Raw genomic sequence first — 22,784 nt, 5'->3', positions numbered from 1 at the left:
TTGTTCCCGTCTAGTCAAGTCTCTCCGATCAAGTTACCACTCTTATGTGTAACCCGTTGTAGGATCCGGTCTATGTTAGTCGCGAATCACCGAAGTGATCCGACGATCATAAGCGGCTTCTAGCAAAGCATTACGATCCCTAATTGGACCGGACTGGATGATCTTCAGGATGAGTTCATCGTTATCCTAACTGACAAATTGATCGCATTGCCATCTTGGTCGAAGGACATCTCCTTCAGACCGAACGAACATATCCTTCACAACGAGGTAGTTCAACCTAATGAAAAAAACTACGATTTATAATTTTCATTTAAGGTGAGACAAAAGACACAAAAAAATAATCACTGAAACATATGGTTACACCTTGAGGAACTTTCAATATGTTTTTCCTAAGTAAGCATCTTTTGGAACTCGAAAATTTGTTGTTGATCCCTCCCAACCAGCCAAAAAGTGAATGAATTGCATGCCTTGAGAACACACTCCTAATACATTGGTAGCAATATCACTCTTTCTTGTGCGATAACGAGGTTTGTCATTTTTAGCACATTAATTCTTATGTACGTTCTGTCTAGAGTCCCAAACAATTCTACATCAAAGTTAATTTCTTATTCGATTAAGATGTATTTCTTACTTAATCTAACCTAAAAACCTTATTACTCAAAGCATAGATAAGGTGTATACCTTGAACCATTTCTATTTTGAATCAGTTGAATTCTCACAGAAATCGAATTACCCCATCTAATTAACACGTTATTGAAACATCTACTAATTGTTCCGTGGAACGAAAAAAAACTTATTTTTATAGTTTTATTCTTCACAAGTTGGGCAAGTATATGCAAAAATATCGCGACCATTTGTTATGTACGTTCTGTCTAGAGTCCCAAACAATTCTACATCAAAGTTAATTTTTTATTCAATTAAGATGTATTTCTTACTTAATCTAACCTAAAAACCTTATTACTCAAAGCATAGATAAGGTGTATACCTTGAACCATTTCTATTTTGAATCAGTTGAATTCTCATAGAAATCGAATTACCCCATCTAACACGTTATTGAAACATCTACTAATTGTTCTCTGGAACGAAAAAAAACTAACTTTTATAGTTTTATTCTTCACAAGTTGGGCAAGTATATGCAAAAATATCGCAACCATTTCCTCCACATGAACCTCATTTGTGTCATTTACTTTACCAATAGTACGCAACATTTTACACAAAATGGTAAAAGTTTTTATGTCCATCTGAAATTGTTCTCTCCACACTAAATAAATATCTCAAATCATTATCTGCATGTTCTCTCTGCGTGTTCGACTTGTGTGACGACCATTACAAATAATAACGTCAACATATTTAATAATAGCCTCCAATTATCTAAAGTAATCAAGATTTTTTATTTTCTCAAGGTGGTTAGACGAGCCATAACTACATATGAACCACGTGTCAGGTAATTGCAAATTACCATTTTATCTAAGTTATAAAAAAGATATGTAGATGTTATAATATAAATAACACATTATTGAAGTTGTGATTCTATGAACCGAATAAATTCTATAATATTGATCATAAGATATCAAACAAAGACATCATATTGTGTTGATCCTATATTATTAAATAAAGACGTCCTTTATTCGTAAGATATGTGTACAATATCATGGAAAAACTGAAGAGCAAAGAATAACTAGGCCACTGACAATTTATTTGGTTGCATTTAATTTAATGACATGTACTGGAAATTAAAAAAAATAAATACACGCCAAAAAGGAAAGAGGGTTATATAGACAGACACTTAGCAAAGCAATCCGAAAAAGAGGAGAGCTATTTTCATGAATTAAATGAAGAAAGTGGTGGGAGATGATCTTTGTATAGTGGAGTGATTAGAGTCAAAGAAAAAATTACATGTAGGTTTGACTAGTACCTAAAAAAAAATTACACAGGTGACAATTTCCATATGCATGCTTGTTATGCAAAGAGAACTAGAAAGAGAAAGAGATGGTACTTATGACACCACCCACTAAACCGTGATGATTACCACCATCTAATCAATTTATGACTGAATACCAAAACAAAAAAAACTATGTAGGTGAAACTAGCCAATAACCATATGCCTGTTTGATATGAAAAAAAAAATAGAAAAATAAAGAGATAAAACTTACATCGCCACCACTCCATACACAGTGATGATTACCCAATCCAATTAGTTTATATGCCAACACCCAATTCTTTCGATTTGACGCCTACTTTCAACAATTTATAGTACTTGATATTGAAACTAGGCAATTGTTATTTGTATGCTTGATATGAAAAAAACTAGAAGGAAATGGAACTTACATCTGAAGCTCTAACTGAAAAAGAGAGAGAGAGAAAACTCGGATGGTCTGTGCTTAAAACCGTAGTTTACTCATGATTTTCTATCCCACGTGATTTTAAAATTGGTAATTCCAATATTTTGTTAAGGAGATATTTGTTCATAAATATTAACACATGTGATTCCGAGGAATGGGAATCACAAACCCACCCCCTGTGTTTGTTTTACCCCTTTTAGGGGGAATTCTGTTCCCAAGGGAGTATGATTCTCACGCCATTCTCACAAGCCCAATAATGATCTGGATTGTGATTTCCGGGAATCACATTCCATTCTCACGCCACTCTCGCATGCCAAACATGGTCTAAGTGTTTAGATGCAGTCGATTTCCCCTTAACGAAAGTCTAAATACAATTTAGAAATGCAAAATAGGTGGCTCTGAGCAAAAATCAGGATTCCCCATAGCAAATCGGCATCATCTTCTTTCTCTCAATAATAATCCATAATGAAAGCTTCACCCAAGCTTTCTCTCTCTCTAAATTTCAACACCAAACCACAATCAAACACGAGGCATGCAATAATGGTCATCTGAAGGTCTTTGGGTGTAAGGCGTTTTTGCACATTCCCAAAGATGAAAGGTCGAAGCTGGAGATGAAATCGCGACAGTGTGTGTTTTGTTGGTTCTGGTCAGGATGATTTTGGATATAGGTTCTATGACCCAGTGGAGAAAAGCTCATCAGGAACAGAGATGTTGTGTTCATGGAAGATCAAACGATCATTGACAAGTCCAAAAATCCAGCTTAGGGTTATGAAGGTTTGATTGATTTGGAGGTGCTCCTTCTACATCTGTTGATGGTCATGTCGAGGTTGAGGTTCAAGTTGATACACCCGATGTTGATGCTCCCGCACAAGAATATGGTATTGGTGGTCATGGTGACGATCATGATGGAACACCAAGTACCAAGAACCTCCCTATTGTTAGAGGATCTGAGAGAGGTCTGAGACATTCGACAAGGTATGATCCTAGTGAGTATGTGTTACTTACTGATGGAGGGGAACCTGAAAACTTTGGTGAATCTTTAGAAGATGAACATAAACATAAATGGTGGAATGCCATGAGAGACGAGATGTATTGTCTAGAGGAAAACCATGTGCTCGGCTGGTGAAGTTACCTAAGGGTAAGAAGGCAGTGCTTAACAGGTGGTGTGTAGAGTTAAGCATGAGGAGACCAGTTTGCTCCCTCGATACAAGGCTAGGTTGGTTGTGAAAGGATTTAACCAAAGAAAGAGAATTGATTTCGATGAAATATTCTCTCCTGTTGAGAAGATGTCATCCATTCGGGTTGCAATTGGATAGGCAGCAAACCGTGATTTAGAGGTTGAGCAAATGGATGTAAAGACTGCTTTTCTCCATGGTGATTTGGAGGAAGAGATTTACATGATGCAATCAGAAGGCTTTGTGAATAAGGGGAAAGAGGTCTACGTTTTCCACTTGAAGAAAAGCCTTTCTGGATTGAAACAGAAACCTAGACAGTGGTATAAGAAGTTTGAGTCAGTTATGGGGGAACATGGTTATAACAAGACTACTTCAGATCATCGTCTTTTTGTTCAGAGATTTGGAGAAGATGATTTTATCATCTTGTTGCTGTATGTTGACGATATGTTGATTATGGGCAAGAACTCTGGGAGAATCCAGGACTTGAAGAAACAACTTAGCAAGTTTTTTTCCATGAAAGAATTAGGTCCAGCGAAGCAGATTGTTGGTATAAGAATTGTTCGAGACAGAGAGAACAGGTTGATTCACTTATCTCAGGAGAAGTACATTGAGAAGATACTTCAAACGTTTTGCATGGACAAATCTAGAGCTGTCAACACGCCTCGTGCTGGACAATTTAGATTGAGCAGTCAATAGAGTCCGAGTATAGATTCAGAGAGGGTTCCATGTAGCTTCTGCAGTTGGTAGTTTGATGTATGTTATGGTGTGCACCAGACCTGACATAGCTCATGCAGGGCGTACTGTTAGTAGGTTTCTTTCTAATCCGGGGAAGGAACATTAGACTCTAGTTAAGTGGATCTTGAGATATCTTCGAGGGACTTCGGGTTTGAAGTTTAATTTTAGAGGTGATCAGTCATTACTGGTTATTTATACTAACACTGATACAGCTGGGGATATTGATTCAACGAAGTCTACTAACATTTGCAGAGAGAGTTATAGCATGACAATCAAGGCTGCAAAAGTGCGATACACTTTCTACCACTGAAGCTGAGTTTGTAGTCGTAACTGAAGCTTGTAAGGAGTTTTTGTGGATGAAGAATTATCTTGAAGAGATCGGATTCGGTCAAGATAAGTACGTATTTCTTTGTGACAATCAATGCAATACATCTCGACAAGAATTCGACGTTTCATTCACTTTCGAAGCACATCGATGTGAGGTATCTTTGGATACGTGATGTGGTTGCTTCCAAGGAGTTAAAACTGATTAAAGTTCATACAGACGAAAACGAAGCTAATACGATGACGAAGGCTTTGCCGAAGGGAAAGCTGGAGGTCTGCCGACGGATAACGGGGATGGTTGTTCAGGACTGTCGAGGAACAATAGGGCTGGTTGTTTCTCCCACCTAGTCGGAGGGGGAGTTTGTTGGGTTTTCCTCCTAGTGTGGAAACCTAGTTAGGTTTGGTCTAGTAAATTGAATCCGGGCCCAAGTCGAGTTTCTTAGGGTCGGTGACTTAGGTCGGTAGAATTAGGGTTATGGGGGAGTCTATAAATACTACCTTAATCTTAATTAGAAGTGAGCGTGAAGCACCGAAGAGAGAGCACAATTAGAAACACACAAGAGAAGAGGGAGAGAGAAGAGAGGTTGTCGAGAAGAGCGGGGTTGAACCTTTTCAGCACGCATAGTCTTCGTTGTTCGGGAAATCCCACGGTAAGATCTTCTCTGATTAAGCTAAAATTTTGCAGAGGTATTCCTGACTTGTTCATCTAGTATTTTTAAGGTGTCATTGTTGATTGGTGGCCGGAATCCTAGTGAATTTAGGGTCGTTTTGGACTGCATATTTTTGGGTTGTTTTTGTTCTTTCTTGTGAGGGGTTCTTCGTGTTTGAGGTTGATTCCTTTTGGAGTCTGAGTCTCGGGTGTTGTTCTTCTGAACAAGGAGGGCGTAGTCTGTAACATTGCTTATTATAGTTGATTTGGTTGGACTACTAGTCCCGTGGTTTTTACTTCTCATATTGAGGAGGTTTTCACGTTTAAATCGTTGTCTTATTTACTTTCAGTTCCTTGTTTATTGCGCCCACTATTCTTCATATTATCCTCGTAACTAATGGCCGCAGCTTTGGGGAATAAAGAAAATTCTCCAGGGAATAAATTCTCGAGGGAATCCAGATTTTTTTGAAAGTTCTCTGGGGAATAAATTTTTATGGGGAATACAGAATTCATTTTTTGAAAGTTCTCCTCCATCTCATTTGTTATCTCTGCCACTTCATCGTCTCGACACCTCATCATCTTCTCCGGGGAAGTCGCCGGCCGGCCGGCGACCTTCAGACATAAATATTTTTTTTTTTTAATTTTCTCTCTCTCTCTAGAACAGATCTAGAGAGACAGAAGGTCTGTTCTCACGAGAATCTAAAATCCACAGGAACCCTAGAACTGCTCATAAACCCATTTCACCAAAACTTCCATGATATTTACTAATCAACATAAAATTTTACATTTCTATACGATACCATTAGTTTGTTGGATTCTAAAATGCATGAGATCCAAGCTAGGTCAACGCCTCGTGAAGAAACACCCCAAGAATCTAAAATTCACAGGAACCCTAGAACACGCTCATAAACCCATTCAACCAAAACTTTCAGAATGTTCACTAATTGAATAAAGATGTAAATTAACTTTTACATATATGAATCATTATTGAAGTCTATCTAGCAGGACTATATAATATAAAAACCCCTAAATTTAAACTAAACAAGTTCATAAGCTCAATCTGCTGACCCTAGAAATCCAAATCAAAGATAACCCAAATCAACTACAAACCCTAAAAAGTTCAAGAATTAGTAGTTACCAATAGATAAACCGGCTGTCGAGATCAAATATATGAATAGATTGACCCATAGATTGCAAGATGTTCTTATGACTGAAATTAACAGTAGCTGGTTCACTTCTTCTTTTAGGTTTCCGGCTACTACTAGTAGTACTCTCCTTCAGCAATGGAGTTGCATGTCTAAACGAACTAGAAGAATCCGTACCTGGTTTACAGTTTGCCCTACTGGTCTGCTGGTCTTGCTCTTCCCCATCTTTTACCCTGGGAGCAACCAAGCTCGATTTTTTAGGTAAACCCAAGTTAGATCTCTGATTACCATAACCTAATTGAGGTAAAATTTGATCAGTTGTGGGAGGCGGAAGAATTAATTTCGACATTTCTCCAAGGAGTTGAGCATGCCCTGCTTCTAATTCTTGGATCTTCTTAAGCAATTCTTCTGCCAATAGGGAGTCCATTAAAGATTGCCCTTTTTTCTAGAGAGAGAAAATGACAACATCAGTTCAAGGGTTCCTGTGGGTTTATGAGCAGTTCTAGGTCTTTGATTTGTGAGAACAAACCTTCTATTTAGAGAGAGAAGAAAAAAAAATTTAGAGAGAGAGAAATTTATTTATTATTATTTTTTTTTTTATGTTTGAAGGTCGTCGGCCGGAAAATTGGCCGGCCAGCGACTTTCGCCGGAGAAGGTGATGAGGTGTCGAGAAGATGAAGTGGTAGAGAGAGGTGATGAGATGGAGGAGCCTTTTTTATAGCATCTTTTAAATTAGAAGCCCCTTAGCAATAAAAAGAAACATAAAAAGTCAATCCTATTTGACTAGTTTTAAGAGAAGTCTTTATTCCCCGGAGAATTTTCTTTATTCCCCAAAGCCGCGAATACAATGGGGAAAACTTATATTTCCGTTGCATCGACTCGACCCGTTTTTTCCAATAAAATCACCATCACCCTCATACATACACACATACACAGACAGAGATATATGAGTACCAACACACATTTTTGTCTCAATTATAATTCTCAACCTCTTAAAATCTGCATAAGGTGAACACCAATAGAAACTGCAACAAATTTATTGTATGAAATCACATAGTCTTTGGACAATAACTGATGCAGAATATTTCATCCCATAGAAACAAAACAAAGAACATAGTTTTCTGAAATACACTTAGTATTCTAGGTTGTGTTGTTTTCTATCTTCATGAACTCAAGGTATGATTTTCCATCAAGCTCTCGAGAAAACAAGTCATGGAAGTATTTCTCTACTCCAACTCTTTTAAACATAGAAGGGGTGCTTGGAGTAATTAAGCTATCTATAGGACCTATTTCGTTTTCTACTTTTGGGCTAAGGAACGTAGCAATCGATAGCCTTTCTTTTGTCGAGTTCACAACAGCACGATGTTGAACACTGCGATAAATTCCATTCGTCAAAATCTGCAAAGTAAAAGAACAAAAATTTAGTGATAGAGAACAATTTAGGTCAAAGTTCAAAAGAATGACTGTGTATATAAGATATTAAGCAACTAACTGAAAAAAGCATTTGCATTTCTATTTGATGTGAGTTAGAGGTTTATTAATGATTGCCATAAGCTAGTTAATGGTATTCCTGTAGTTTAAGCTTTTAACTACCTCTTCCCAGTCTATAAACTATGTAAACTCTAACTGATTAATACATGAAATTTTATCTCTAAAACCTTGCATAGTATCAGGGAGATACTCATCTTCGTCTTTTTCTTTTTCTCCTTCCTCTTGTTCATATTATACTATTATGGCATCAAATAATAGTAAAGAGCTACCTGCAATCCCTCACTTAGATGGTCATATTGACCGTTGGAGTGATGGTTATGTGGTGTCATGATCGATGTTTGTTAGTTAGCATTATTCTTGTAATTTGAGCTTCTAATTACCTCTTCTCACTTTATAAATTCCGTAAACTTCAATTGATCAATACATGAAGCTTTGTCTCTAACACCTTATACTATATGTTCTCAGTGTTACTATCAAATCTCTGATTTCTCTAAATTCTTAACTTGTAGAAAGAGTTGTTTTTTTTCGTAGTTGTGTAATATATTTAGTGATGGTGATGTGGTGTCATGATCGATGTTTGTTATCTTGTTTACCTCCGGCCACTTCAACCTACTATTACAAATTAAATGTTTGACCTAACTTTGGAACTTTTGTGGTTCAGATACCACGTAAACCCACCCTTTTTTTTAGATTAAGGTTGAAAATTGTGAAAAGTATATTTACTTTATGTGCATGTATGCAGAAGTTGAGACGTGGACCTCGAGAGTGACAACAAAAACATCATTGATCATCGATCTAAGACGATCATCTACAACGGTCCAATGGCCATCTCAAGATCACATTACATCGATTCGGGGAAAATGCAAACAATTTAAAGTCATCATCTACTCGCACATCCCTCGGAAAGGCAATTAACAAGCAGACAAAATTGCCAAATGGGCTCGGCAAAATAATTGTAACCCTATTTGGACTGTTTTTCCTTCTTTTCTTCTGAACTAGTATGTGCATATGCTTTTGTTTTATCTAGTTTCAATTTAAAAAAAAAAAACTAGCCGCAATTGAGGTGGATGTAGTATATGTAGTACTTACCTCAAAAATATCTCCAATGTTGACAATTAGAGCATTAGGGAGAGGTTTAACAGGAACCCACTCGCCATCTTTAGTAACTTGTAGGCCTTCAACTTCATTGAGTTGAAGGAGAACCGTTAGAGCCACCGCGTCAGAGTGTGGTTTGAAGCCCACGACTCGTTCCGGTTGAGGACAAGGTGGATAGTAATTCATCCTCATGCTCTGTAACCCATCTTCAAATAAGTCTTCTATCACGTTGGTTTCTATTTGTAAAGCCCTTGCCATAACTTTCATGAGAGTCATTGCTAGATTCTTCAACTCCAATGAATAGCTTTCTATTGCATCTCTAAAATGATGAAAATTTAAGTTGGTTATAAAGTTAAAGTTCAACTTTAAGACAATATGCTTTGAATAAAGAGAAGAATACGAAGATTAACAACATAAGAAATCTAAGACAATAAGTAAACCTCATTCTCTTTTGGGTTACTTTGGTTTTGTCCCCCAATTTGTGACCAACTCCCTGTTTTAGCTTCAGAAGTATATATGGTAGTTCGATATTTCAATTTTTTGGAAAATACCCTTTCCTTGTCACTAGAATTATTTGAGAGAGAGAGGGAGAGGAATAACCTGAAAGATAGAGGAAGCTCTGGAAACAAATGGGGTTTCCTTCTATAGATAGGAAGAGTAGTCAAGAAAAATAAGTCTGACCAATCAAGTTTCTGCTCTTCAGATACTACAAAGTGTTGTCCAAATCCTTCAACTTCTCCTTCATTCTGCCAATATTTCTTCTTTTCTACCATTGGAAGTTTGAAAAATTCTTGAGTCTCTGATTTTACTTTTTCCACCAACATATAGCTAACTCCATGGTTTACAACCTGCAAAATAATTTCAATCTTTTTAAGCTGAGATAAAACACCTCCAAGAGAGGAGTTGGTTTCTTCTTTTACACATGCATTTGGTAGGGGTTTTGTGAATATAACTTATAATCACTATATAAGTGTAATAGTGTCTGTCTTGTATAAGTGCCAATTATATGTGTATATTTATCACTTACAAGTGTTATGAAACATGAATTCTTCTCCTAGTTTACCTAAATGTATGATTCTTTACTCTTCTTAAGTTTTGGACCGTTCTTAGTAATTTATTTATGAGGGAAAACTTACTTAAGTTCAATTAAACATCGTCGTAACATAGTACTTAAGTTAGTATGAGGTAAGAAATAGAAAATAGGTGTTCACTATATAAGAGTAAGTATCAAGGTGTTTTAGGAGCTCTCTACAAGCTTGTGGCCCATTCATCTATAATTAAAATGTAGAACATTATTTTATATGGTTTCGAGTCCATATTTACTCTTCTTAAGTTTTGGACCGTTCTTAGTAATTTATTTATGAGGGAAAACTTACTTAAGTTCAATTAAACATCGTCGTAACATAGTACTTAAGTTAGTATGTGATAAGAAATAGAAGATAGGTGTTCACTATATAAGAGTAAGTATCAAGGTGTTTTAGGAGCTCTCTACAAGCTTGTGGCCCATTCATCTATAATTAAAATGTAGAACATTATTTTATATGGTTTCGAGTCCATAGTATGTCATTATGACCTTCACCAATAATATCTCTCTCTATAATATTTCCATCAAAGTGGTATCAGAGCTCAATGATTCATTCACAAGTTCTGGATTTATTGATTGTTGAACAAAATGGAGTGTCTCTAACTCTCTGTGCCTTGGACAAACAACGAACAAGTGTAAAAAAACGATGTGGAAAAATAAAGAGTTAGGCCGAATAAAAGGAAGTGGAAGATCTCTCACATGATTTGGAAAAGGGAGATGCTAAAGTGCCCACAAGTATGACCAGTAAATGTCCAAATGACGTGGAATTCACTAAAAGACAAAGTTTTTTCAAAGTTTGACTACAGTATGGACCACTTTTGTTTTTAAATGAGGAAATTTGGACATTTTACTGGTCATACTTTTGGGCACTCTATCATTTCCCTTTGGAAAAATGAAGATGAAGTGCACATAGATTCTGTTAGAGTATGAGATGGTGGTGTATTCAAGGTGTTAACTTCTAAAGATTACAAAAGCTAAGTATGGTGGTATTGATAGAAGTGGTGGGTGCTGATAGAAGAATTCTGTTAAACAAATAGTTATGAACTAATAGTTTGTTAAGAAGTAGTTAAAGTTTGTTAATTTCTGTTTTAGTTTTCTCTTTCATAGGTTAAGAGATTATAAATACTCAAACACTTGTATCTTTTAAACCTAATGAGAAATTCTCTTTTCTTCATCTTTCATGGTATCAGAGCGGGAATCAAATTAGTTTTTTTTTCTTCATCTCTCTCTACTGTAATTTTCTCTCTCTAAAACTCAATCATGGCTTCATCTTCTTCAACAACTCTTACTCCATCAAATTCAAGTTCATCGATCTCTCATCTATCAAATTATGTATCTGAAAAACTAGATAGCACGAATTATTTGATTTGGAAAGATCAATTTGTTTCGATTTTGATAGGAGCTGATCTATTTGGCTATGTTGATGGTTCTATTACTGCTCCATCTCCAACTATAGTTGAAGGAGGAAGAGAGATACCTAATCCTGAGTTTTTCTTATGGCGAAAGACTGATAGTTATGTCAAATCTTGTCTTAAATCTACTTTCAGTCGATCTATATCTGCTGATGTTCTTGGATTAAACACTGCTCATGAGATTTGGAATTTTCTTTCTTCATCCTTTGTTGAAGAGTATGAATCTAGGATTACAACTCTAAGATATCAAATTCAACATGTTAGAAAAGGAGATTCATCTATTACTGAATACCTTCGTTGAATCAAGTCTTTATCTGATGCTTTAATAGCAGTCAATGAGAAGATTTCAGATAAGGAATTATGCAGAATTACTCTCCAAGGTCTTGGCAAAGAGTATAATCAATTTGTCATTATTATGCACAATAAGGATTCAACACAATCCTTTGCTGATCTTCGAACAAGACTTCTCCATCATGAACAGTGGCTTTCTATTCAAGAAGGAGATGATATCAATTCTGCTTATTATGCCAAGAAGGAACCAATTAGGTTTTCTAATCAACAAGCAAAACCACCTAATCGATCTTCTTCAATCAACAGAGGTAATTTTCCATCATCTCAAATCTCATATTCTAATAAACAGTCTTTTATCAATAATTCTACACCTAAATCTTATCAGTCTGGTTTTAAAGCAGCTGAATTTGATTTTTCAACCATTCCTTGTGGTATATGTCGAAAATGGAGTCATTCTGCCTCAAAATGTAGGTTTAGATACCTTCCAAATGATGATCTACCAAATAGCCATAACCAATACTATCAATCCAACAATAACCATAATCAATATCCAAAATATAGCAATAATTTTCATAATAGCAATAATCATAATAGCAATCATAATCATAATAGTAATGAGTTTCAAAATCAGTTCAAGAAACCTATAGCTTATAACAATTCCTATAATCAAACAAAACACAACTTTGCTGGTCTTCACATTTTTGAAGAAGGTGAGTGTTCAGATCAGAATCATCACAAAATTGATCTCAACCCCTTCTCAAATTCCGAAGAGGATATATATGAAGCTAATTTTGGTAGTATGGCTGAAGAGTTTGAACATGAAGAAGCTCATATGGCCTTCTTGGTTCATTCTGAACAAGAGGAGATCTCTCCAATGTCAACACATACCACTGAGTCAGTATGGCTAGCAGATACTGGGGCATCTAGCCATATGACTAATGATATTGCCACAATGTCAAATAAGAAGGATTATGATGGCAAGGACTCAGTCATGGTGGGCAGTGGGATGTGTATTCCCATTAAGAGCACTGGTGATGCTAATTTGAACACATCATCTCACAATTTTCATCTACAAAATGTGCTACTTGTTCCTCATATCCAAAGAAATCTACTGTCAATCTCTCAATTCACCAAAGATAATCAGTGTATAGTTCAATTCTCTCCTTGGGGCTATAAAGTAAGAGATTTGTGGTCTGAGAAAGTGTTAAATGAAGGACCTATGGTTAACAACTTATATCCTATTACTTTCAAAGTACAAAAGCCTTCACCTATAGAGGTTTATACTTCTGTCTTAGCTGCTTCTTCTTCTATTTGGCATCAAAGACTTGGTCACTCTTCTTTTTCAAGCTCATGCTCCTAAACATTTTTGGTTTGAGGCTTATGCTACTGCCATCTATACTATAAATAGGCTTCCTACCAAGGTATTAGGTAGTAAATCACCATTTGAGGTTCTCTTTGATAAGCTGCCTGATTACTCTCTCTTTAAACTGTTTGGTTGTGCCTGTTATCCACACTTAGAGGCCTATAGGGAAGATAAATTGAGTCCTAAAGCTATCAAATGTGTCTTCATTGGATATAGCTTAACTTTCAAGGGGTTCAAATGCTTGGATTTAAATAGTGGTAAAGTTTACATGTCTAGGAATGTGATATTTTCAGAGACTGAGTTTCCATTTCAAACTTTGACTCATTCTTCTGCTCCTAGCACATCTTCTCTTACTGCACCATTACAAGTTCTTAATCCTCCTTTACCATACTTTAATCCTAGTACTGCTACTCAAGAAAGTCCTATTGATAGTCCTACTTCATCTTCAACTTCTCAATCATTTATTCTACCAACTCATGGTATGACAACCAGATCAAGAAATGGGATTACTAAACCCAAATATTTGCCTGATCATGTTACTCATTTCACTATAAGACATCCTTTACATTCATCTTTCTTATCCATTCTCAATGAATCACAAGAACCTAATACTTTCAAACAAGCCAGTTCAAATCCAAACTGGTGTAAAGCTATGAATGAGGAATTCTTAGCTCTACAACAGAACCACACTTGGTCTCTAGTTCCTGTTCAAGAACATATGAATGTCTTAGGGTGTAAGTGGGTGTTTAAAATAAAATATAGATCAGATGGTCAAATAGAGAGGTATAAGGCAAGGTTGGTTGCAAAGGGCTTTCACCAACATGAAGGATTGGATTATACTGAAACCTTTAGTCCAGTAGTGAAAGCAACCACTATTAGGACAGTATTGAATATTGCTATTTCCAACTCATGGCATATACATCAACTTGATGTATCAAATGCTTTTCTTCATGGTATTTTAGACGAAACTGTTTACATGAAGCAACCACAAGGTTTTGTTGATCCAGATAGACCCAATCATGTTTGTCTTCTACACAAAAGTCTTTATGGACTGAAACAAGCTCCAAGAGCTTGGTTCAATCGATTTGGTGCTTATCTCTTAACTTTGGGGTTTCTTAAGAGTGCTCATGACCATTCTATGTTTATTCATAAGGTCTCTTCTCATATTGTAGTTCTTCTTTTGTATGTGGATGATATTATCCTTACTGGAAGTTCTAACACACTCTTGGATCAACTAATTGATAATCTAAGCACAGAGTTTGCCATGAAACATTTGGGGTACTTACACTACTTTCTGGGTATTGAGGTGAATTATGCTCCTACTTCATCTGAAATTTTACTAACCCAAAAAAAGTATGTCCTTGAATTGTTAAAGAAAGCTGATCTCTTGGATTGTAAGGCTAGTTCAACCCCTGTTTCTTCAGGCAACAGACTCTCAAAATTAGATGGTACTCCTATGACAGATCCAACTGTTTACAGAACTTTAGTAGGGGGCTTACAGTACCTGGTTACAACAAGACCTGACATTTGTTTTGCTGTTAACTATGCTGCTCAGTTTATGCAACAACCATGTGATTCTCATTTCCTACTTTTGAAGAAGATATTGAGGTACTTAAAAGGAACAGTGGACTGTGGAATTACTATTTCAAAGGGTGATATTACTAAAATTGTGGCATTCTCTGATTCAGATTGGGCTGGTTGCCCTGACACTAGGGGAAGTACTACTGGTTTCTGCATTATGTTGGGAAATTCATTGGTTTCTTGGAGCTCTAAGAAACAACCAACAGTAGCAAGATCCTCAACAGAGGCTGAGTATAAGGCACTGTCCTTTACTGTTGCTGAAGTTCTATGGATCTCTTATTTGTTGTCTGAGCTTTATATTATTCCTACTATGCCTTTTATGCTCTATTGTGATAATATAGGTGCTAAGGCAATTGCTTCCAACCCTGTGTTTCATGCTCGAACGAAACACATTGAGGTTGATTATCACTTCTTAAGAGATTTGGTAGCAAATGGCTCTGTGGTGATTAACTACATTTCTACTGAGGATCAGCCAGCAGATCTATTTACCAAAGGCTTGCTTTCAGCTCAATTCATTCATCTTCGAACCAAGCTCATGTCCCTCTCGGTTCCTGATCTTGAGGGGGGATGTTAGAGTATGAGATGGTGGTGTATTCAAGGTGTTAACTTCTAAAGATTACAAAAGCTAAGTATGGTGGTATTGATAGAAGTGGTGGGTGCTGATAGAAGAATTCTGTTAAACAAATAGTTATAAACTAATAGTTTGTTAAGAAGTAGTTAAAGTTTGTTAATTTCTGTTTTAGTTTTCTCTTTCATAGGTTAAGAGATTATAAATACTCAAACACTTGTATCTTTTAAACCTAATGAGAAATTCTCTTTTCTTCATCTTTCAGATTCGACCCCAAGACAAGTACGGCAGAAAGCAGATGGATTGTACAAAGATAAAAGTCACAACCGTGAAGGAGAATCCTGAAGAAAAGAGTCTTTTTTGTAGAGGAAAAAATTCCAACGACTGAAAAGGACATGAAAATGTGTGTAATCACTGTGGAATTAAGTAAATACAAGGAAGACCCAAAAACGGGTGTCTCAACCACGTGATTCAAGGGACAGAGCCTCAGGTCAGATGTGATCAAGCTTAATAGAGTGCGAGAAAACCTATGAATCCATTATTATCAAGCCTTGAACAGCACAAAGAAATGCAAAATGTGTGGGAGTTTGTGATACTACCAAAGTGGTCATTTGAAATACACCATGATGCGAAGCTTTGATTTAGATCTTGAACGCTTTAGGTTCTGATTTAGATTAAAACGACTTTGTCTCTCTCTCTTCTTCTTTATATACGAGTCTTCATCTCTCTCTCTCTCTCTCTCTCTCTCTCTCTCTCTCTCTCTCTCTCTCTCCTTCTTTGCATCAGTTTCCAAAAGTAAATATGTGATATACTTTGGCTTCAATGATCTGTTTTTTGTTTATTTATTTGTAACGATTTCATAGATTTATAATGTATGATCTAACTTTTGTATCAATGATTTGGTATTTCATAATCTGATGTGTGTTCTAATTTTAAAAGTATATCTACGATCTTGTTTCTGATTTGATCTTATTTATGATCTCACTTTTTATAAGAGTATATTATTGGTTCTGATATTTTTGTGATCTATGTTACAGACCTTGTTTCCCATAACTTTTGTGAACTCCTCTCCTGTTTATAACCATTTGATAGTTTGTTGTAGTTTGATCTTCATCATCATTTTAGTTCAATTTTGTTTTGATTCCATTCTCTTTAGCTTGTGGTTTTTTTTTTTTTTGTTAAGGAGTGTGATATTATTAAATATTAAGAGTGTCATTACAATAGAACTTTAAAATAAAGAAAGGTATTCTGCTCCAGGATTCCGATCTTTGTTTTTTCCGCGCCCTCTTTGCAAGCTTATCAGCCGTCGCATTTAGTTTCCTGCAAGTGAAAATGAAAGAGACTCTATCTAGCTGGCATTTGATTTCATTGATCCTTTTAATGTGTGTGTATGATTGCCATTGCACTGTGTTTTTATTATTTTGGATGTTCTGGATAATATTAATATTATCACTTTCTATTATGATATGTTTATAATTATGATCTATTGCCCACCTCAGGCCATTCAAAATAGCTATAGCCTCCCCTTCTTCACTAGTTCTGCACCTCTCCAGAGAGGTATGAGCTTCTACAAATTTAGAGTCAGAGTCATGAATAATAAGACTGGTTCCTGTAATTTCATGAACATTCAAGAAAGATGCATCGACATTGATTTTTAACCATCCCCTACTAGGAGGGATCCATTTTGGTTCCAAAGATCCATTTTTTGTGATATTCATGAGGTTGATTTTAGGGAAATTTTGTATCATGTTAATAATTTGAGTGAGATTATTGAACTCGTGTTGGAAACAATGGTCACATCTTACCTTCCAGATAATCCACAGTATATTAGTTAATTGATTTTGGGTATTTCGGTCATTAAGGGGGGCAGAGTTTTCCCAAGAAAAGATCCAGTCCGTTACATTACTTATGTTTTCAGAGATGATGTTGAAGAAGAACCATATATTCTTCGCCAACGGACAATGTAATAGAGCATGTTCAATGGTTTCTACTTCCGCACAGTTGGGACATGTAAGGTTACCATCTATAAATTTACCTATTCTTTGCCTAACTGGTAATGTTTTGGTACATATTTTCCATATAAAGGTTTGGATTCTTGGGATAGTCGGCAACTTCCATATGAAATTCCAATTTGGGTTGTGTAAAGGGGGGGAATGCATGCTAGTGGTCAAGTATCTATACATGGAGTTAACCGTAAATCGGCCTGATTTATTAAGAGTCCATTTCCTTTCATCTTCGCCTTCTGTGTCAATGGGGATGGTTTTAATTAAGTTTTGGGTCTGAGTGTCAAATAAAGCCGAAATAACCTCTTCATTCCATTTATTATTATGAATGAGCTGAGATACTTTGGTTATGTCTGATTCATTGTTATTGTTCAGGGGGGTGTTAATATCTGGAATCCAGCTATCTTTCCAAATATTGATATTATTACCCTTGTGAACCTCCCAAGTTAGAAAGTCATCTATCAGATACATATGTTTTCTAATAGTATTCCAAGTCCAAGAGTAGTAGGGTTTAACGGGACCCGGATTATCATTAAGAGGGAAATATTTATCTTTTAAGAACCGGACCCACAGCGAGTTAGGCTCCGCTTTAACCCTCCACGCTAGTTTGCATAACATAGCCATATTGTCCACTTCTGGGAGGTGAATACCCAACCCACCTAGAGCTTTGGGCATACAAATAGACTTCCAAGCTTTCGTGCAAATACCTCTAGACCTACCCCACCAAAATGACTTTTGTGAAGTCATTATGCGTTTGCTTATGCCTTTGGGAATGGCGAAGCATTGCATTTGGTATCGGGGTACGGCAGCAGCTATTGTTGTAGCAACAATAGTGCGCCCTGATTGAGAGAGAAAAGAGTGATTCCAACTCTCAAGCTTATTCTGAATCTGAAGAAGGATATCCTTAAACGCCTTAGTTTTGTTGGCACCAATGAAAAGTTGCGCTCCTAGATATTTCTCTGAGGTGGAAGCATTCCGAACTTTTAATAAGCGCATAATAATTCGTTTGAATTTCGGGTGGGAGTTTTTCGAGAAGAAAATGTTAGACTTGTTATAGTTTATCATCTGTCCTGAGGATTCACAGAAGGTTTTGAGAATGGACTTGAGGATATGGATATTGTCAATGGAGTTGCGGCCAAAGATGATGCAGTCGTCCGCAAATAAAAGATGCTTGATAGCGAGGTCTGGGTGGTTAGAGGGGAATCCTATGAAGGATTCCGAATCTCTATCTGCCGATAACATTCTGCTTAAGCCTTCCATTGCCAATGTAAAAAGGAAAGGCGAGAGAGGGTCTCCTTGCCTAATACCTCTGGATGGAAGAAAAATTGGTCCTGGGCGACCATTAATAAGAACCGCCATCGAGGAGGTGGAGAGACAACAATCGATCATTTTGATCCAATGATCGGAGTATCCTAGTTTTCTCATAATGCTTGTAATAAAATTCCATTCTATCCTATCGAAGGCTTGTGGTTAAAAAAGATGATTAAATGATCGATTCAAATTGTGGTTTGTTTTCTACAAACAAATATTTATTTTCTACAAATTGCTATTTGTTTTCTACAAACTGTTGTCTTTTACAGAAATCAAATATGTTCTGATTAATGGTGATTCTTTTCGATCTGTAACTGAATTTTAATGAAGCTTTAGTATTTTCGTGTATTTTCGTGTTTGTATTCATCTATGATTAATGATGTTTTGTACCTGCTTTGATCTGTTTGACATATTTATTTGATATTTTTTTTATAAATGTTTGTGATGTTTTGTAAATCAAATCTAATTTCCGAACATCTTTCGGTCAATGGAAACATGTGTTTCTTCGATACAACTCGTTGTTTGTTCGATACAAACACTTGGGGCAATGGGACAAACATGTTACCTAGAAAAGATTGAAAAAGAAAAAAACTAAAAATTATAAACAAGTAGCAGTTTGCTCAAGGTAATAGTTTGTTTGGGGAATAGTTTAATCAAGACAAACACTAGTTTGTTAGACATACCAGTGTTTTTAGGGGCCAAACGGGTAGAAAACAAACACTTGTTTGTGACCTAACGAAAAAAATCGAAAATAAACTTTAGGTAAAAAGAAATAGTCAGAAACAAAAACGAAAAATATTCTAGGAAAAAATCAACATAAAAAAGTAAAGAAAAATATTTTGAAAGAAAATTATAGTAATAAAAAGTAAATAACATTTTAGAAAAAAAGAACTTTGAACACTAAACAGAAACATAAAAAACTGGAAAAAGAAAACGCAAAAAGCGCTTCAGGTATAAATAAAAAAACAACGCAAATATCAATAAAAATGAAAACACGTTTTAGATAAAACAATGAAAATAAAGAAAACACTTATGGTGTGTTTGGTTGCAGGATTTCTAAGTAGGATTCCTATCAAAAGTGGGATTTGGTAGGAATCATAAATCCTTGGTCTGTTTGGCTACCAAGAATCCTGAGACTCTTGAATCCTAAAGATTCCTAATTCCAAATTTTGTATTGGACCAAAATCCCACCTTAACCCCTAGGATTTGCTAGAATTTTGGATCAATAAACTTAAAGCAAAAAAAATATATATATTTCCTTGCAGAAAATAATTATTTTAAAAATATTGTTTTTTTAAAAATCATTTCTTTCGCAAAAATCAGTTTTTTTTTCCAGAAAATCATTTTTTCTCCAAAAATCATTTTTTCTCCGTAAATCATTTCTTTTCCCAAAAATCATTCTTTCCCCGAAAATCATTTTTTTCTTCAAAAAATTTACGAAGAAAATGGAGAGTTCTCGAATAAAACGATATTTGAAAAAACGAGTTTCGAAAACAAGGTTGATTCAATATTTTTTTTAAAGAAGCGTTTGAAAATTATCAAATAATAATAAATCATAGGATTCCTATTAGTTGTCAAACAAACCAAAAAATGTTACTTGGATTCATGAATCCGAAGGACTCATGAATTCGCGGATTCATGATTTCGCCGTCCAAACACACCATTAGAATATTTTTTGGACAAGAACCGTTAAAAAGTAAAAAGAATGAAAAAAAAATTTTGGACAAGAACAGTTAAAAAGTAAAAAGAATGAAAAATTTGGAGGAAAATAAAGACCAAGACATACACATAATTTTTTTTTTTATCTATTACTGTCTATTCGGTAATTTCACACCTACTGTTTTAAGCAGGAAAAAATGCCATTATAGTCAAGAAAAAAGATGCCATTAGAGCTTATTACTAAAACCAGTTAACTAGGCCTCTTCAACCACATCCAACTTACTAACCCTAGCCAAACCAACCATAAGGGTACTAAGTATTACCTGGAAGAACCCCCATTCTTTGCAAGCAGAATGCAGTTTCTCCAATTCCATCTCTCCAGTAGAACCTGGAGACAGCAAATTCTGTAGATCTATAATAGGAACAGAGAGTTGAGGCAAAGAAGCATCAGTGATGATAGGTATCTTTTGATCTGGTTGTAAGTACCTAGGTGGGATCTCTACAAGGGGCTGCTTAACCAATTCTTGAACGCTTGGTACTAACAAAGACCTTCCTAACTTTAATTCTTTTGGCATCTCCATTGATTTGACACAAGAAACCTTAACAAGATGAAGCCTTCTATCCCTCAAATTTGAAACTTTTTATGATTTGAAGGAGAAGTAGTTTTTTTATAGTAATCCTATTATGAGAGTGGTTAACAAAACGTTTTGGTAATCATTACTCCCTCCGTCCCAAATTGAATGACTTAATTTCTATTATGGATTGTCCCATTTTAATGTCCTATTTCTAAAAATAAAGAAAAGAACTTTTCATTCTTTCTAATAATATCCATTACTATAAATTTAATGACAACTTTATTTAAAAGTAAGTTCAACTTTTTCATTGTAAATTAAAAAAATTAATGAGGATATAATTAGAAAAACTATGTTATTTTTTAAAGTCAAACTCTAATTAATGATGTTCCCTTAAAAAGTTGGGTTTCCAAAATAGGTCATTCATTTTGGGACTGAGGGAGTACTTATTAACTTATGTGTTACCGATAAGTTTAACTTTTTATCCATGTGGCTTGAAGACCCATTTTTTTAAAAATATTTTCCAGCTTTAACCGGTCAAAGTTCAACAGTGTAACGGTAACAGTCATAAATGTTAGTAACATCCAAGGAAGAATTAATTTTTTGATAACTTTTATTGAAAAATTGACTCACTCCGTCCCATTTTGTTTGGGCCATTCCTTTAAAGGAAGTCCCAAAATGTTGGTTCACTTACTTTAAATAAGACTCATTTATTACTAATTTGATTGTCATTTCCCAATCTACCCTTACTTTTAATAAGGTTTCACACTACTTCCAATATAGTATTTATTGTAATACTTTAAAGTAACTATGGATAGATTAGGAAAATACATTTAGTTAGCAAGCAATAAATGAAAATGAGGGACACATGAGGGAATGTCAGAATATACGGCGCATGATCTTCCTCCCGAGCTGCAGAAAATAGTGAGAGATGATAAAAGGGGTGTAATTAGAATGCGGTATACTTAGAGTTTTTTGTTGGTGATGTTTTTCTTTACGATTCTTTTGTTACTTGCTTATTCTTAGTTGTTTTTTTTGTTCGGGGTCGGGCCCTTTAAACCCGTTGACAAATTCAAATAAAAAATAAATGAAAATCCTTAATAAGTTGGATTTTCTAAAGGGAGATTTTATAGTATACAAGCCTCCCCGCTAAAAGCTCCCCTCATATTAAGCAATTTGGTTATAGGGCCCCCTCTACAAATGAGCACCTCCTTCATCTATATTTGACATAACGGCAAAGTTAACGCCATTAGGTCAAACTTAAACCCAAGACCAGAATAGACCCTAAAACCAATTGACCTTCTCCTTCCCTTTCATTTCTACACTAAACTGAAACAAAGAAAATCTCTTTCTCTCTCTCTCTCGCCCTCTCTCTCAAATAACCCAAACACAACAGCGTCTCTCTCTCGGTTTCTTCTCTCTCGGGTAGTATCTCTCCCTCTCCTTGTATCTTTCTCTATCCCTGTATCTCTTTGTAAATCAAACCAAGAAAAACCCTAGGTGATAATTTATTTGATTTTTGAAATTAATGGATTAAACACTTCAATTGATTGATTTGCAACAGAAGCCAACAAATTTCAGATCTAATTCGTAGTTCATTGCGTCTAGTAGTGGGGGAAAGAGAGAGAGAGATAGAAAACCCCCAAAATTTTCAGGTAAACCATTAAATCTAACCTTTTTATGATTTTATTTAGTTGTGTTTTGATTTTATGATGCGTGTTGTTATGATATTCATGATTTTTGTTCAATTTAGTGTGTGAAATTCAATTAGAGTTAGTAATTTTATTGTTTGAAGATCATCATACGGTCACACCAGACCGCTAGGGTTCTTGGATAGAAATACGGTGGGTTCGAACCGTTATTTGTGCCATTAACGGCTCGAGCCCACCGTATTTGGTTGTCACAAAGGTGGCAGTAGTACTGTGCAATATCAACGGCTCGAACCCACCGAAAATTTGCACAGTAGGTACTGTGCAATTATTCA

The 22,784-nt window shown here is 35.6% G+C and overlaps 1 protein-coding gene across 1 annotated transcript; it reads right to left on the bottom strand.

Annotated features, from left to right (window-relative positions):
* Positions 1 to 7,391: 7,391 nt before the first annotated feature.
* Positions 7,392 to 20,997, bottom strand: LOC147548666 (codeine O-demethylase-like). Its single transcript, XM_086668761.1, has 4 exons — positions 20,552 to 20,997; positions 9,557 to 9,804; positions 8,951 to 9,275; positions 7,392 to 7,768 (listed from the first exon to the last, which is right to left on the bottom strand). Exons 1-4 carry the CDS (start codon positions 20,807 to 20,809, stop codon positions 7,511 to 7,513), a joined length of 1,089 nt encoding a protein of 362 aa, XP_086524887.1. The 5' UTR covers positions 20,810 to 20,997; the 3' UTR covers positions 7,392 to 7,510.
* Positions 20,998 to 22,784: the final 1,787 nt, after the last annotated feature.

The sequence above is a fragment of the Eschscholzia californica genome, unplaced genomic scaffold, assembly GCF_041429995.1.
Source record: "Eschscholzia californica isolate CP2 unplaced genomic scaffold, dmEscCali1.0.p SCAF_3, whole genome shotgun sequence".
Lineage (NCBI taxonomy): Eukaryota > Viridiplantae > Streptophyta > Magnoliopsida > Ranunculales > Papaveraceae > Eschscholzia > Eschscholzia californica.
Note: the sequence above shows the minus strand (reverse complement) of the source record. Positions and strands in the feature narration are given on the sequence as shown.

Coding starts and splice junctions, on each gene's coding strand:
- LOC147548666 (XM_086668761.1), bottom strand. CDS start 20,809: ATGGAGATGCCAAAAGAATTAAAGTTAGGAAGGTCTTTGTTAGTACCA. Junction 9,805..20,551: donor AAGAATGGGGGTTCTTCCAG/GTAATACTTAGT, acceptor ATTATTTTGCAG/GTTGTAAACCATGGAGTTAG. Junction 9,276..9,556: donor GAGCTTCCTCTATCTTTCAG/GTTATTCCTCTC, acceptor TCATCATTTTAG/AGATGCAATAGAAAGCTATT.